The sequence below is a fragment of the Schistocerca piceifrons genome, chromosome 7, assembly GCF_021461385.2.
Source record: "Schistocerca piceifrons isolate TAMUIC-IGC-003096 chromosome 7, iqSchPice1.1, whole genome shotgun sequence".
NCBI lineage: Eukaryota > Metazoa > Arthropoda > Insecta > Orthoptera > Acrididae > Schistocerca > Schistocerca piceifrons.
Genome location: NC_060144.1, coordinates 407,117,532 through 407,135,801, shown reverse-complemented (window position 1 = coordinate 407,135,801; position 18,270 = coordinate 407,117,532). Strand labels below are relative to the sequence as shown.

Sequence of the window (18,270 nt, the reverse complement as noted above, 5' to 3'; positions counted from 1 at the left end):
CCATTCATTGGGCTAAATAGATGGAAGTTGGAAGGTGCAACATCTGGGCTGTAGGGTGGATGAGGAAGAACAGTCCAACTAGGTTTCAGTTTCCTGAGGGTAACACAATACACTTCAGACTTGATCGTTGCACCATGAGGGAAGACATCAGACAGAATAACTCCTTCAGAGTCCCAGAACACCGTCGCCATGACTTTACCAACTGAGGGTGCGACTTTGAAATTTTTCTGCAGAGGAGAGGTGATGTGGTACCAATGCATGGAGTGCCGTTTCGTTTCCGCTTCGAACTCATTAACCCATGTTTCATCACCTGTGACGAAATTCCAGAAAAATTGTCACTATGAACGTCATAACGAGCAAGCAATTCCGCACATATGGTCCTTGCTTGCTCTTGATGGTCTTCTGTTAGGCGGCGAGGAATCCAACCGGCGCACACCTTTAGTGCCCCAACTGGTGGACGAGTGTGTCAGCAGAACCAACAGAAGCACAGTTATGCAGCAATATGTTTGATTGTGATCCGACGGTCACCTCGAATGAGAGTGTTCACATGTTCCAACACTGCAGGAATTGCAACTGTGTGCGGCCGCCCGGCATACAGAAGATCGGATGGGTTTGCGCGACCTTTCCGCGATGGTGACAGACGCCTCGCCCAACGACTCACCGTGTTTTTGTTCAGTGCCAGGTCATCGTAGACAGTCTGCAAGTGCCAATGAATACCTGCGATGCTCTTGTTTGTCGCCAGAAGAAACTCAATAACAGCTCTGCTTGGAACGCACCTCTGTTACAGAGGCCATTTGTTGTAGAATCATGGAACATATTTTGTGTTCAGACGTAAAGACCTTTCTAGACTCTGAGAAGCTCATCTGCAGAAACCAGCACGGTTTTAGGAAACAGCGGTCATGCGAGGCACAGCTGGTCCTCTTTGTGCATGATATACAACAGGCTCTAGATACCGGCACCTAGGTTGATGGCACATTTTCTAGACTTTCGAAAGGCGTTCGACTCAGTTCCGCACTGTCGCTTGCTCCAAAAAGTTCGCGCTTGCGGTCTATCCGATGACATATGCGGTTGGATAGAAAGTTTTCTAACAGACAGAGAGCAATATGTCGTTCTGAATGGGGTGACTTCAACAGAAACAAGCGTAACATCAGGTGTGCCCCAGGGCAGCGTAATAGGTCCACTGCTTTTTACGCTCCACATAAACGATCTGGTTGATGGTATCGACAGCGGCATTAGACTGTTTGCCGATGATGCTGTAGTCTACAGGAAAGTAGTATCACACAAAAGTTGTGAACAAATCAATGAGGATTTGCAGAAAATAAATGCGTGGTCTAATGACTAGCAGTTATCTCTCAATGTTAGTAAGTGTAGCCTACTGGTTACAAAAAGGCGAAAATCCCCATTAATGTACGAGTTCAAAATAAATGCCCAGTCTTTGGAAGCGGTAACATCCGTCAAGTATCTAGGTGTGACTATGCGAAATGATCTCAAATGGAATGATCAGATTAAACAAGTAACGGGCAAGGCGAACTCTAGATTGCGGTTTATTGGTAGAATCCTGAAGCGATGCAAGTCCTTCAGCAAAGGAAATTGCTTACAGTACGTTAGTTCGTCCAGTCTTAGAGTATTGTTCGTCTGTATGGGACCCTTACCAGTTGGGTCTCATTCAAAAGATTGAGAAGGTCCAAAGAAGAGCAACAAGGTTCGTGACTGGTACATTTAGCCATCGCGAGAGCGTTACAAATCTCATAGAAAGTTTGAAGTGTGATACACTTGCAAATAGGCGACGCGCTAAACGGAAGGGGCTGCTCGCTAAATTCCGAAATCCGATCTTCGCCGAGGATTTAGAGCATATATTATTACCGCCAACTTTCAAATCACAATTCAAAGATAAGGGAAATTAGAGCTGGTACTTAGGCGTTCAGACAGTCGTTTTTCGTTTGCGCGATCAGCGAGTGGAACAGAGGGAGGGGGAAATATGACTTTGGCACGAATTGTGCCCTCCGCCACACACTGCTTGGTGGCTAGCGGAGTATATATGTAGATGTAGATGGAAGGTTATATAAGCGCCGCCCTCTATCTGAACTTAATGAAACTATATGGGCTGAATCTGGGATATTCCACTATATCCCACAACAAATTCCGCATTTTGCAGCGGAAACTGATGGGGGAAAAATATGTATTGCATTACTTATTGAAGGCCCCTTGTATTTAGCCCGGTGGGCGTAATGACAGTGCAGAATACCAATTGCTTTGGTTTGGAATCACGATTTAAATTATTTGATTGGAATGGATTTGATACATGAAGGCTATTGGATGACATTTAGAACTAAAAACAACTCGTTCCTGTAAAATTCAAGGTGTACAACTTTGCTCCCGCCATTTTTCGCTAACATTTTATGCTTTAATGAAACAAATTGGTTACACATGTATCATTCAAAGTATTTTCCATCGCTGGCTACTACGTTTTCCCATCTTTCGGGCAGTGTACGAATCCCGCGTCGAAAAAATTGTTCATCTTTTGAAGCGATCCACGAATTGACCCAGTTTGTGACTTCTTCAAGAGATCGGAAATGTTGGTCAGCTAGACCGTGCGCCATTGATCTAAATAGGTGATAGAGGGAGCAATGTCTGGAGAATACGGCGGGTGGGGCAGGACTTCCCATTTTAACGTTTCCAAGTACGTTTTGACCTCTTTTGCAACGTGGGGTCGAGCGTTGTCGTGCTGCAAAATCACTTTTTCGTGTCTCTCGCTGTATTGCGGCCGTTTGTCTTTTAATGCTCTGCTCAAACGCATTAATTGCATTCGATAACGAGCACCTGTGATTGTTTCACTTTGTTTTAACACCACATAGTACACAACGCCGGGCTGGTCCCACCAAATGCAGAACATGATCTTGGGGCCGTGAATATTCGGTTTGGCTGTCGACGTGGAAGCATGGCCGGGATATCCCCATGATTTTTTGCGTTTAGGATTATCGTAATGAGCCGAGTTTTCGTCCCAGGTCACAATGCGATGCAGAAATCCCTTCCGTTTTTGCCTCTGAAGCCACTGTTCACAAACACACAAACGCCATTCAACGTCTTTTGGCATCAGCTCACACGGGACCCAAGTTCCTTCTTTCTGAATCATGCCCATAGCCCTGACACGTTTTGAAACGGCTTTTTGTGTCACTCCCACTAATCGTGCCAATTCTTCTCGAGTTTGACGCGAGTCGTCACTCAGCAATGTCTCCAATTCTGCATCTTCGAAAACATTCTCTCTTCCACCACTATGCCGGTCTACGGCGTTAAAATCACCGTTCTTGATGCGTTGAAACCACTCACGACACGTTCCTTCACTAATAGCGTCCTTACCATACGTACTTGAGAGCATTCGATGAGACTCAGCCGCTGTTTTCTTCATATTGAAACAAAACAGTAACACCTCCCGCAAATGACGAGAATTAGGCTCGTAAACTGACATTTTCAATCAAGAACAACTTTATGATGCAGACACAAACCGACTAATGTTTGAATGAGGTTATGTTAACCGAGGTCCAAGCTGACTGACGTCTACGAACTGTTTCTTTCGACCGCTACTTACCGTTGTCGCCACCTATCGGCAAACGGAGGAAGCAAAGTTATACACCTTGTATTATTTTGTAAAAATAAATAGTTGATGCATTCATTCACTTTCGTTTTGTGCAAGACATTAGTTTTTTGGCATTGCAATCTTCTTCTGAGATAATTTGTTAGTAATTACGAATGAAAATGCACTTTTTAGTTGCTATCAGTTGTCCAATGAAAATCACCGTATACCATGTGTGATGGATCAGTGAAACGAAGCACTCCCTCAGAGAGCTTATGCTGCACTATGAACTATTCGTAACGAGGTCTTCCAATAAAAGATAATTTATTTTGTTTGTGCGTAAAACGTATTGTTGCTGTTGTGGTCTTCAGTCCTCAGACTGGTTCGATGCAGCTCTCCATGCTACTCTATCCTGTGCAAGCTTCGTCATCTCCCAGTACCTACTGCAACCTACATCCTTCTGAATCTGCTTAGTGTATTCATCTCTTGGTCTCCCTCTACGATTTTTACCCTCCACGCGGCCCTCCAGTACTAAATTGATGTCTCAAAATATGTCCTACCAAACGATCCCTTCTTCTAGTCAAGTTGTGCCCCAAATTTCTCTTCTCCCCAATTCTATTCAATACATCCTCATTAGTTATGTGATCTACCCATCTAATTTTCAGCATTCTTGTGTAGCACCACATTTCGAAAGCTTCTATTCTCTTCTTGTCCAAGCTATTTATCGTCCATGTTTTACTTCCATACGTGGCTACACTTCGTAAAACGTATGCAAATATGGCCATTTTGTTTTGAATAAAATCATTTTGGCTATTAGGCCATGCATTATAAAACACTAAAGCAACTAAATTGCCGACGTTTCGTAAGACTTGCTGCGCTTCCTTTCAGGACGGAATGTCCCATGCGTCTAGCTCTTACTAAAATTCCGCGTTCAAAGTCTGTTAATTCCCGACGTACAGATTAGATTAGATTAGATTAGATTAGTACTCGTTCCATAGATCATGAATACGACACTTCGAAATGATGTGGAACGTGTCAGGTTAATAAAAGGTGTCTATACAAGATATTACATTAGACAAAATATTACATGACACTCAATATATATTTATATACACTCCTGGAAATTGAAATAAGAACACCGTGAATTCATTGTCCCAGGAAGGGGAAACTTTATTGACACATTCCTGGGGTCAGATACATCACATGATCACACTGACAGAACCACAGGCACATAGACACAGGCAACAGAGCATGCACAATGTCGGCACTAGTACAGTGTATATCCACCTTTCGCAGCAATGCAGGCTGCTATTCTCCCATGGAGACGATCGTAGAGATGCTGGATGTAGTCCTGTGGAACGGCTTGCCATGCCATTTCCACCTGGCGCCTCAGTTGGACCAGCGTTCGTGCTGGACGTGCAGACCGCGTGAGACGACGCTTCATCCAGTCCCAAACATGCTCAATGGGGGACAGATCCGGAGATCTTGCTGGCCAGGGTAGTTGACTTACACCTTCTAGAGCACGTTGGGTGGCACGGGATACATGCGGACGTGCATTGTCCTGTTGGAACAGCAAGTTCCCTTGCCGGTCTAGGAATGGTAGAACGATGGGTTCGATGACGGTTTGGATGTACCGTGCACTATTCAGTGTCCCCTCGACGATCACCAGTGGTGTACGGCCAGTGTAGGAGATCGCTCCCCACACCATGATGCCGGGTGTTGGCCCTGTGTGCCTCGGTCGTATGCAGTCCTGATTGTGGCGCTCACCTGCACGGCGCCAAACACGCAAACGACCATCATTGGCACCAAGGCAGAAGCGACTCTCATCGCTGAAGACGACACGTCTCCATTCGTCCCTCCATTCACGCCTGTCGCGACACCACTGGAGGCGGGCTGCACGATGTTGGGGCGTGAGCGGAAGACGGCCTAACGGTGTGCGGGACCGTAGCCCAGCTTCATGGAGACGGTTGCGAATGGTCCTCGCCGATACCCCAGGAGCAACAGTGTCCCTAATTTGCTGGGAAGTGGCGGTGCAGTCCCCTACGGCACTGCGTAGGACCCTACGGTCTTGGCGTGCATCCGTGCGTCGCTGCGGTCCGGTCCCAGGTGGACGGGCACGTGCACCTTCCGCCGACCACTGACGACAACATCGATGTGCTGTGGAGACCTCACGCCCCACGTGTTGAGCAATTCGGCGGTACGTCCACCCGGCCTCCCGCATGCCCACTATACGCCCTCGCTCAAAGTCCGTCAACTGCACATACGGTTCCCGTCCACGCTGTCGCGGCATGCTACCAGTGTTAAAGACTGCGATGGAGCTCCGTATGCCACGGCAAACTGGCTGACACTGACGGCGGCGGTGCACAAATGCTGCGCAGCTAGCGCCATTCGACGGCCAACACCGCGGTTCCTGGTGTGTCCGCTGTGCCGTGCGTGTGATCATTGCTTGTACAGCCCTCTCGCAGTGTCCGGAGCAAGTATGGTGGGTCTGACACACCGGTGTCAATGTGTTCCTTTTTCCATTTCCAGGAGTGTATTTTGTGGAGGTTGGGAAATTACCCACTTACTACCGGTATATCCAAAAACTCATCGAATGAGTAGAAGGAGTTGTCATTAATAAATTCTTTTAATTTCCTTTTAAATGCTATATGTCTATCTGTCAGACTTTTGATGTTATTAGGTAAGTGACCAAAGACTTGTGGCAGCATAATTTACCGCCTTCTGAGCCAAAGTTAGATTTAACCTTGAGTAGTGAAGATCATCCTTTCTCCTAGTGTTGTAGCCATGTACACTGCTATTACTTTTGAATTCGTTCGGATTGTTAATAACAAATTTTATAAGTGAATATATATATATATATATATATATATATATATATATATATATATATATATATATATTGTGAGGCTACAGTGAAGATTTCTAGCTCTTTAAATAAGTGTCTGCAGGATGATCTTGGATGAGCTCCAGCAATTATTCTGATTACACGCTTTTGTGCAATGAACACTCTTTTACTCAATGATGAGTTACCCCACAATATGATGTCATACGAAAGCAGAGAATGAAAATAGGCATGGTAAGCTAATTTACTCAGACGTATATTGCAAAATTTGCAATGACCCTAATAGCATAAGTAGCTGAACTCAAACGTTTCAGCAGATCCTCAGTGTGTTTTTTCCAGTTCAACCCCTCATCAATGCATACACCTAGAAATTTTGAATATTCTACCTTAGCTACCGATTTCTGATCGAAGTCTATATTTATTAATGGGATCATTCCATTTACTGTGTGGAACAGTATATACTGTGTTTTGTCAAAATTTAATGAGAGCCCATTTGCAGAGAACCACTTAATGATTTTCCATAATCACGTCGAAAACCTTTCCACAGGAATCAGTTGGGTACAAATGACAGATCCATCAATGCACTGCCCTTTTGTAGCTCGTGTACGCGATACTGCTCCCATCTGTATTTGTGCATATCGCTATCCCATGACTTCTGTCATCTCAGTGTATACTCACACGAAAGTCGCGAGAATCCAATTGCCTCTGTCGGCTTGTTACATATGCTGACCGATATTTCACCTTCTTACAAGAAGCACAACCAAATCGTCTGATACTGAAATGCTATTGCTGAATGAGAAAACAGCTGCGTAATCTTGCCATACACAGGCAGTGTCGACGACGTTCGAAATGGTTCAAATGGCTCTAAGCACTATGGGACTTAACATCTGAGGTCATCATTCCCCTAGACTTAGAATTACTTGAACCTAACTAACCTAAGGACATCACACACATCCATGCCCGAAGAAGCGCCTAGAACTTCTCGGCCACAGCGGCCGGCTCGATGGCGTTACGAGTGTCTAGTTAGTAAGGGTGTCTAGTTAGTAAGAGTGCTGATCGTTTGCATTTCGAAGCAAGTAGTACGCCACATGCCAGTTTGACGTTTGTTGCGTGCCACCTTCATGGCGCTACAGTTTTGATGGCCAGCGAGGTACTAAGGCTGAAAGCAGAAGAGGGTAAGAGAACCTGCAGAGCTGCAGCACGTGGAAGCCATCGCGGAGTTTGTCCTCTGTGAGTGGCACCGCCATGGTCAGCTCCCAGCCCAGACCCTCCGCGTCGAAGGCGGCCCGCAGCTCCTGCATGAAGCACAGGAAGTCGTCTTTGTCCTCTGGCACTCCTCCTCGTGGCGCATTGCCCGGGTACTCCCAGTCCACGTCGAAGCCGTCGAAGCCGTACCTGTGCAGGAAAGCTGAAACAACATGCGTTCATCTCAAAATCTGAACGGCGTAGATTCGTCGAAGTACAGTGACAGGAAAAAAATCGCACCATCAAAAACTAACTGATGTGGAGTAACGTAACTTCGGGAATACTTTTGTCTAGGCAATATACACTCATGCTCATAAATTAAGGATAATGCTGACACATGGTGAAACAACGCTCTGGTGGGCGATTTGTAGGTTTACATCACCTCGGGGTATGACCATGCGGTGCATTTGACATGCGGTCGTCGCACGGGTGGTGCTGGCAGCAGTCCACATACGCAGAGGTGTGTTGGTGCATGTCAGAGTACGGTGCAGCGAGTAAGTGTGCAGACGTTTTCAGACGTGCCAATGGTGACTATGTGTTGAAAATGGCTCAAAGAACACATATTGATGACGTTAGGTAGAATATTAGACTGGAGGCTGGTCAAATACAGCAGCTCGTAGCACGGGCCCTCAGTGCCACAAAGTGTGATCTCAGGATTATGGCAACGATTCCAGCAGACATGAAACGTATCCAGGCGCTACGGTAAGGGACGTGCACCGTGTACAACGCCACAGGAAGACCGATATCTCACCATCAGTGCCCGCAAACGGCCACGGAGTACGGCAGGTAGTCTTGCTCGGTACCTTACTGCAGTCACTGGAACAGTTCTCTCCCAACACACAGTCTACAGACGACTGAACAGACATGGTTTATTCGCCCGGAGATCTGCAAGGTGCATTCCAATGACCCCTGGTCACAGGAGAGCCCATAAACCCTGTTGTCAAGAACACAGTACATAGTCATTGGAACAGTGGTCCCAGGTTATGTTCACGGTATAGTATGAATAGTGATTCTCACGGGATTTTCATCTGGCGTGAATCAGCAACCAGATACCAACCCCTTAATGTCTTGAAAGGGACCTGTATGGAGGTCGTGGTTTGATGGTGTGGGGTGGGATTATCATTGGCACACGTACACCCCTGCATGTCTTTGACAGAGGAACTGTAACAGGTCAGGTGTATCGGGACGTCATTTTGCACCAGTATGTCTGCCTTTTCAGGGGTGAAGTGGGTCCCACCTTCCTCCTGATGGATGGTAACGCACGACCCCACCGAGCTGCCATCGTGGAGGAGTACCTTTAAACAGAAGTATCAGGCGAAAGGAGTGGCCTGCCTGTTCTCCAAACCTAAACTCCATCGAGCGCGTCTGGGATGCTCTCGTTCGACGTATCGCTGCACGTCTTCAAAGGACCACGACACTTCAGGAGCTCTGATAGGCACTGGTGCAAGAATGGGAGGCTATACCCCAGCAGCTGTTCGACCACCTGATCCAGAGTATGCCAACCCGTTGTGCGACCTGTGCACGTGTGCTTGGTTATCATATCCCATATTGATGTCGGGGTACATGCGCAGGAAACAGTGGCGTTTTGTAACACATGTGTTTCGGGACGGTTTTCTCAAATTATCACCAATACCGTGGACTTACAAATCTGTGTCATGTGTGTTCCCTATGTGCCTATGCTATTAGCGCCAGTTTTGTGTAGAGCCACGTTGTGTGGCACCACATTCTGCAATCATCCTTAATTTATGAGCATGAGTGTATTTAGTGATTGCATTGGAAGACCACAAGTTAATGTAGGTGCAATATAAGCCATTGCAAATGTGAAATGCTGGTGCATTAATAACCGATGTAAACGCCAGAACGTTGACTGCAAACATGCAAACGGGCATGCGTTGTGCTGTAGTACAGGTGCTGAATGTCAGTTTGGGATGGAGTTCCACGCCTGAGCACTTGGTCGGTAAATACAGAGACGGTTAATACCGTTTGTGGATGACGCTGGAGTTGTCGTCCGATGATGCCCCATACATGCGCGACTGGAGACAGATCTGGTAATAGAGCAGGTCAAGGTAACATGTCCACAACGGTATGTGACAGAGCGTTGGAAAACACCCCCTGGAATGCTGTTCATGAATGGCAGAACAACAGGTCTAATCACCAGACTGATGTACAAAGTTGCAGTCAGGATGCGTGGCATTATCACGAGAATGCTCCTGGTGTCAGACGAAACTGCACTCCAAACCATAATTTCAGATATATGTCCAGTATGACTAGCGCAGAAACAGGTTGGCTGCAGGCCCTTGCCTGGCCTCCTCCTAACCAACACATAGCGATCACTGGTACCGAGGCAGAACCAGCTTTCAACATAAAACACAACAGACCTCCACCCTGCTCTCCAATTATCTCTCGCTTGACGCCATTGAAATCGCAAATGGCAGTGGTTTGAGTTCAGTGGAATGCACGCTACAGAGCGTCTGGCTCGGAGCAGTCCTTGAAGTAAACGATCTGAAACAGTTCGTTGTGTCACTGGTCCTTTAGTAGTTGCTCCAGATGCAGTACGATGCGCCAGAGGCATACGCCGAACACGATGGTCTTCCCTCTCGGCGGTGCCACGTAGTCGCCCGGAGCCCGGTTACCTTGCGACCGTGCGTTCTTGTGACCTGCGCTACCGGCAACCATGTACAGTGGGTACACTCCTCCCAAGTCTTTCTGCAATAATGCAGTGGGTATATCCTGCTTCTGATAGCCCTATTACACGCCCTCGTTCAAACTCAGAGGCATCTTTGTGGCCTTATAGGCATTCTTGACTAACACCAACTCACCACATCCAGTCTCAAAGGTAACTAACGCTCACGACCGTTACAGCGCGTATGTAAAGCAAACCGCATTTGCAACCTCATAGTGGCGCTACTTGCGCCACTCTTACACGACTGTCGCTAAATTGGAATAGACATCAGCTTTCAGATGTAGAAACGCGCCTACTAATTTCCGTTTATGTCGCACAATGCCTTCTTGGTGATGCATTTTTTTCCGACAGTGTACTTGGTGCTTGAAAAAAAGTGTATCGCTTTACGTTATGACCACTGCCCACCGCGAGACTGAATGTCGCCTGGAGGCGTTGGAAGCATGTGGTGCGGTAAGGAAAGTATATAAGCAGAGGAGGGACGGATAGACAATCATTCCAGGGCTAACATGGCACGAAATGCGAAAAATGCAATGATATACTTGACTTCAACAAAAATTTGCAGTGTCCCGGTACCTAGTAAAAAGACTCTCGGAATTGGTGAAGGTAGCCTTTCGCATTCTACTGCCATGAGCACCTAAGATAAGTGGTTGAAAGGCGGGGAAACCGCGAGCCGGAGACAACGTGTTGGATGTCTGCACCTCATCACCGAACGTATAGGTCGCAGGCTTGCTCTCTCTCTAGAAAAGGACAGGCGTCGATATGTGGCAGTTGTAGCGATAGAGTACAATGCTCGTGAAGACAAAAATGTTTCGGAGCACACCGTTCATTCCACCTTGTTAACCATGGTGCTCCGTAGCAGACGACCCATACTCTTGTTCCCAAGTTGACCGACCGACATCGTCAATTGCTGTGCAACTAGCACAGGATCATTGAGAATTGAGTGTGTATGGATCAACAGAAACGTCTCGCCAGGTAATATAAATCACATTTCTTGTTATACCAAGTTTATGGGGAAGTAAGGGAAAAAAAAGATGTGCTGTGGGCGAGAAAGTATTCTTAAATAAGCTTTAAGGGTCCTCTCCTTTCCCACTATATACAAAATCTTACATTGGAGATTAACGTGATTGGCTCTGGCCTTTCAAATAATATACTAGTCAGGGAAAGAGAAAGTCGTTGTTAACGTTTTCTCTCCTACATAAAAGAAGAAGGAAAGACCCAAGCAGAAAAGAATGCAAGAGAATTTCATGTCGTCATGTTTCGAAGCTGTTACTTCAGGCAGGTGTAAAATGAATGTGCGCTACGGAAAATATTGAACGCGAAAATGAAGATGTGGCCCTGTCTGACTACCCCCTGAAGCTGATCTTAGGATCTCTTAATGGTGATATTATCTCCTCCTTCTTGCTCTTTAACATATAAATTGCAACATAAACATAAATGAATAATTATGGGAACTAGTAACTACAAATGATAAATACTGTTCCTACTTTTATTGTGGAATAAAGCCCCTTTATATATTTCAAATGTTTATATATCAATGTCCAATGAACATAAAGAGATACAAATGGATTTCCTAATTAATATCATTGATCAATTGCCCAAATCTGCCCCTTTTTATGGCTATGCGATGTAATACAAATAACGCAAGCTGACTGACATCACCTAGGTACCAAACACTAGAAGACACTACTTTCAAAGATGATCTGCAGTGGTGTGCAACCTCAGTGGAAATAAAATTTACGTGATCACTGAGGTTTGGCTTTATGGCCCTAATAAGCCGAAGCAATTACCAATATCACCATACGTACTGCGTCCGGTGCATCAGAGTGACGGTTTTCGTAAACGTCTGCGACAATGGAAAAACTCTAGCCACAATATACACTCCTGGAAATTGAAATAAGAACACCGTGAATTCATTGTCCCAGGAAGGAGAAACTTTATTGACACATTCCTGGGGTCAGATACATCACATGATCACACTGACAGAACCACAGGCACATAGACACAGGCAACAGAGCATGCACAATGTCGGCACTAGTACAGTGTATATCCACCTTTCGCAGCAATGCAGGCTGCTATTCTCCCATGGAGACGATCGTAGAGATGCTGGATGTAGTCCTGTGGAACGGCTTGCCATGCCATTTCCACCTGGCGCCTCAGTTGGACCAGCGTTCGTGCTGGACGTGCAGACCGCGTGAGACGACGCTTCATCCAGTCCCAAACATGCTCAATGGGGGACAGATCCGGAGATCTTGCTGGCCAGGGTAGTTGACTTACACCTTCTAGAGCACGTTGGGTGGCACGGGATACATGCGGACGTGCATTGTCCTGTTGGAACAGCAAGTTCCCTTGCCGGTCTAGGAATGGTAGAACGATGGGTTCGATGACGGTTTGGATGTACCGTGCACTATTCAGCGTCCCCTCGACGATGACCAGTGGTGTACGGCCAGTGTAGGAGATCGCTCCCCACACCATGATGCCGGGTGTTGGCCCTGTGTGCCTCGGTCGTATGCAGTCCTGATTGTGGCGCTCACCTGCACGGCGCCAAACACGCATACGACCATCATTGGCACCAAGGCAGAAGCGATTCTCATCGCTGAAGACGACACGTCTCCATTCGTCCCTCCATTCACGCCTGCCGCGACACCACTGGACGCGGGCTGCACGATGTTGGGGCGTGAGCGGAAGACGGCCTAACGGTGTGCGGGACCGTAGCCCAGCTTCATGGAGACGGTTGCGAATGGTCCTCGCCGATACCCCAGGAGCAACAGTGTCCCTAATTTGCTGGGAAGTGGCGGTGCGGTCCCCTACGGCACTGCGTAGGATCCTACGGTCTTCGCGTGCATCCGTGCGTCGCTGCGGTCCGGTCCCAGGTCGACGGGCACGTGCACCTTCCGCCGACCACTGGCGACAACATCGATGTACTGTGGAGACCTCACGCCCCACGTGTTGAGCAATTCGGCGGTACGTCCACCCGGCCTCCCGCATGCCCACTATACGCCCTCGCTCAAAGTCCGTCAGCTGCACATACGGTTCCCGTCCACGCTGTCGCGGCATGCTACCAGTGTTAAAGACTGCGATGGAGCTCCGTATGCCACGGCAAACTGGCTGACACTGACGGCGGCGGTGCACAAATGCTGCGCAGCTAGCGCCATTCGACGGCCAACACCGCGGTTCCTGGTGTGTCCGCTGTGCCGTGCGTGTGATCATTGCTTGTACAGCCCTCTCGCAGTGTCCGGAGCAAGTATGGTAGGTCTGACACACCGGTGTCAATGTGTTCTTTTTTCCATTTCCAGGAGTGTATATACATAAAACCTTGATTCAAACACTAGGATAGCAGAAGACGGTCCTCTGCCTACTATAATCTAATACTGTCTTCTCCTCTCTGTGTTCTATAGACGAGAAACGCGAACTCCCAGCCACAAGGACAGAGTTCAGATAATGTCTCAATGTGAGTATAGGCAGAAGAAGTGCTCTCAATCACTGAACGCTGCTTACTCAATGACGACTCCCTATCCAAAGGCGAAGTCCAGAATTGTATAAGTTCGCAACAGAACAGTGCCTAGCCGTTCTAACTATAAAATCTGAGAACAAAGACAGCAAGTCCGTCTGTACAAACAAAAGCTGTTACTGAGCGACCGCCAAACACGGGCACTCAAAATGGAAAACTTTCTCTCCACCGCTGGCTTCCCAGCAAATCTCGGCTTCCCTCCCTCATAACTGCAGAAAGCGAATCATATTCTCGAAACCACGGAATATTATCCCTCTCTACACATTCTTCCGAACGCCGACCAACCATATTTTTGTCTTTTGTCGTCCAACGCGGAAAGTTTGCGAGGAAATACCTACCACCATTAATTAGGAATACATACAATGGTACACTTCTCAGAGTAAATACCCTCGGAAATAATCCAGCCTGCATGATTTCTGAGGTAACGTTCCCTCGTTTCTCTCTGCTGCGTCCAAAATTTTCAGAGTTTTCGAAGTATTATTCGATTATCCTTCTGGCTACAAACCGGCCGACCGCCGCTGTATTGTGCTTCAGCGCTCAGGTGCCCCGATCGTCCGTCTTGATTACTTCCTGTGTCAATTAGAACCAACACACCTGTGCGGGCTTTTACACCCAGGGCTTAAGTTACGCCTGCCATTTCATTTCCATTGGTGTTCCAACTGCTACTAGTATAGGCAATCATTCATTACGCCGATTTGATATTAAAGGCACTCCGTCACCTTTCATACAATAAGCGTTAACAATTATTTACACGGTGTACGTGACGTCAGTGTTCTTTTAAAATTCATATATACCTACCAAATGATACCTAATTCCGGTTGTAAATCACGGCAAAGTATGTAGATGAGTGCTTGTAAGGTGGAGAAATTATAGCCACCTTACATGTTCACTAACAAATCATCGCCTCCAAACTATTACTCTATTGTATTCAATACAAGATGCTGTAAAATGTGCTCATATCCTTCCACTTAAGCGTTTTATTAAACGCAATAATGGGAACACACCTCAACCACGAAAAACGCCCTCATACTCCTCCCACTCATTGACACTTAACTGTTGGCACTACTCGTGATGGAAGGTAACTTTCACTAGGCCTTTGCTAAATCCGAACCCTTCCACCGGATTCGCACAGGTTATAGCGTGATTAATCAAATCACTCATTTCGAGTCATCCATAGTTTATGTGCGTAGCTCTTTACATCAATACAGGCGTCGCTTAGCCTTGACTTCACAAACGTTTGGCTTCCTTCCAGTGATTTCACGCGTTTTTTTCTACAACCACCTCCGCACGCTCGCCTGTACCTGTCAGTCAGTGTATGAGGTCTGCCTGGTCTTACTTTAGCTGTCGTAGTCCCTTCGCTTTCTCACTTTGCAATAACATCACCAAGAATCGTCTTGGGCAGCTTTAGAAGGGTTGAAATGCCCCTGATAGATCTGTTACTCAGGCGATATCCAATGACTAATCCTCGTCTGAAGGTACTGAGCTCTGCTGACCACCCCATTCCACAATTACCGCTTCTTTACTGATAATACAGTATTCCCCGTCCCTTTTCGCACTTGTCGGTCCACCTCTCAACCTAGCAGTCAGTTCTGCATTACAAAGAGATATCCGGATACTTTTGATCAGATAGCATACTTGTCTCCTTTAACTACATCACTATTCAGTCCATTCTCTGATTCTCATTCCCCAACCCTCCACCCTCCCTTTTTGGGACATTATGTCAAGGAAACCATTCGACTTTGGATAAGATATCAGTTGCATGGAGGGAGTGTACAACAGGTCGTTACTTTCTGGACTAGCCTCGCATGACTACAAAACAAATAGGTAGTGGTATCAGGTAGTGGAATGCTCTCATCCTGCAGTTGCCAACGATGGGCTGCGACTTCATTTGAAGGAATACGGTAGAAGTAAAGCGAGGAGAGACTCAGAACGGCTCACCGACGGCGCTGCGCACGAGGCTGGCCCTCCTGGCGGGGTCGCCGACCATGGCCGAGTAGTTGTGGCCGCCCTCGGCCCAACCGCCCAGCGCCACCTGCAGCCGCACGCCGGGAAACTCCTGCTTCAGCGCCGTGAAGTTCTCAAAGCCACCATCTTGCACGTCCAGCTGTTGGCAGACAAGCAAGCGCTTTGGGAAAGTGCCGAGAAATGCAGGCAGCACTTTCAAGTGCTATTCGTCATTTCAACTGCAATATCCTCCAGAGCTTTCCTGATTTTACAACGAAAAACAGAGGGGTTTCCGTAGCATATGATTTCACAGCCATGAGACTAAACTAAATACGGTGTTCCACAAAGTTTGGTGCTTCGACCCCTCCACCCGTTGCCGCGCCTCTATGGCTGTATCCCTCCCTCTCTCCACCTCCACACCCTCCATACCCATCATTAGGGCAATTTCCAGCATCTCCGCCTCCCGGATGTTGAACTTCACCATGACATATACCCTTCCTTCCAACTGTAACCTGGGCTTGTTCCACCCCCCCCCCTCCCCAGGGCCCTCTTTTTTTCTCTCCCCTCCTCCCAGAGTGGATTTTTCTCCTTCCCTCTCTGAGTCCCTGCACCCCCTCCTCGACTGCTTCACTCCCACATCCTTCCTTCCCTGGCCCTCTTCAGTGAACCCCCCGCCCATCTCCCACATCTTCCCCCCTTCCTCCCTTCTTCTTCTCTCCTCCCTCACCTCCCCTACCTCCCTTCTTCCCTTCTCCCCCTCTCCTCCCCTCCCTCCATTCTTTCCTCCTCCCTCATCTGTATGCCCTGTGGCAGATCCTCTCTGTTTGCTCATCGTCATCAGTGAACTACAACAGTGTTGTGTTCAGTGCTGTTCTCCTGTTCGTCAAGTACTGTGATTTTAATTGTGTGCTGGACTTGTACATAGCGTTATTGTCAGTGATTGTGATATTCCACGCCATCCGCCGATACTTTTATGATCCAGTGTGTGGTTTTGTTTTGTGTGCGCTAATTTTTTATGGTTTTTATCTCCATTTTACAGTACCCCCCTTTTTGTCTGTTCCCTTCCGTACTGTTCCCCATTTTTATATCTATTTTCTCCATTCTGTTATTTTAAATGTCTTCTTTGTACAATTACTGTCTTTCATCTGAAAAGCAGCGCATATGTTGCTGCCATCCTGCTCCAGGGAAAAATTTAAAATAAGTTTGGTGCTGTACTCGCTCCTGTTCTTGACCTGCATGAATGGTACAATAGACATTAGAGGCCTCTTCAACAACTGTGTTAAAGTGCCTAAATACATCAATACCAAATATCACTAGCAGAAAATAAACTCTGTCATCATTGGCTTTTGGTAACCCCGTACTGTTCTGGATGGAAATTAGTCTCGTGGCTATTGGTGCTATCTTTTCGACCAATTCAGCTAAGTGAAGAAATTGACATAGACACCGTGAAGATTTTGAGATTACCCATATGGGATGCTACTTTGCAAACTGTGACCTTACCTTCTCGTCGCGTACTTGTAGCTCCCACGTGACGTTGTTGAGCCCGACGAATGAATAGATGATGTGTGTACACATATCTCCTGGAATGTCCTCGATGCCATACCGTAACCTCTTCCGGTACACAGCCCAGCTCTCGAAGTAGCAAGTGACGCGGCCGCGGCGCTGGCCACCTGGAAGTTACATGCCCCTATGTAATGGACGTGTAAGACAGAAACGTACTGGGAATAGACAAACGCGATTCAGAAAGAACGAACTTAAAAAATCAAACTGCGGCCACTGTTGTCAGGTAAGCAGATGGTACCACACATGTGAAATGATTACACTTTCAATTTAGAAAGGACCAACATTTATTGTGCTGCATAGCCACAAAAATTGTATGTTGGCATGGCATTAGGCCCTCGTAGTTGTGAATATAGGCGTACAGAACTGTAAAGGTCTGTGACGTAGTCCTGTGATGCTCCACCCCATGCTGCTTGCACCAGAGTAGCCAGTTCTTGCAAATTGATGGGTGGACGTGGAGTCCTGTTGATACACTCCATGGCACTGTACAAGTTTTGGATCGGCGAAAGATCAAGTGACGTGGCTGGCCATGGCAGAGAATCAACAGCTGGAAGGAACGCCCAGGATGTGGAAGAGTAATAGTGACAAGCATTGCTCTGCTGAAATGAGGCGTGGGTGAGGGTGTTAACGAATGGCAGAGCCACTGATTGCAGAACCTCCTCCATGTACCATGCGGCTGCCACAGAGCCCATTAGGAACACTGACGGTGAATGGGCGCTGTTTATATCGGGTCTTACACCATCACACCAGGCTGGCAGCAAGTGTTATGGAAGACTACAACCAGCTCTTCATAGCGGTCTCCACTGCGTCTCCAAACAAGGAACTGGTGGTCGTCGCCTACAAACCCGAGGTGGGAGTCATGGCTAAACATGACATGCTACCAATCTGGGGCGCTATGTCCGTCAGGTGCAACGCTG

The 18,270-nt window shown here is 47.2% G+C and overlaps 1 protein-coding gene across 1 annotated transcript in view; it reads right to left on the bottom strand.

The window, feature by feature from the left end:
* Positions 1-18,270, bottom strand: part of LOC124804791 (endochitinase-like) — a 96,080-nt gene that overhangs the window by 25,913 nt on the left and 51,897 nt on the right. The window contains exons 3-5 of the mRNA XM_047265119.1: positions 17,294-17,463; positions 15,788-15,953; positions 7,599-7,821 (exon numbers count right to left, since the gene is read on the bottom strand). Of these exons, the coding sequence (XP_047121075.1) occupies positions 7,599-7,821; positions 15,788-15,953; positions 17,294-17,463 (559 nt within the window). The remainder of the gene's footprint in view (positions 1-7,598; positions 7,822-15,787; positions 15,954-17,293; positions 17,464-18,270) is intronic.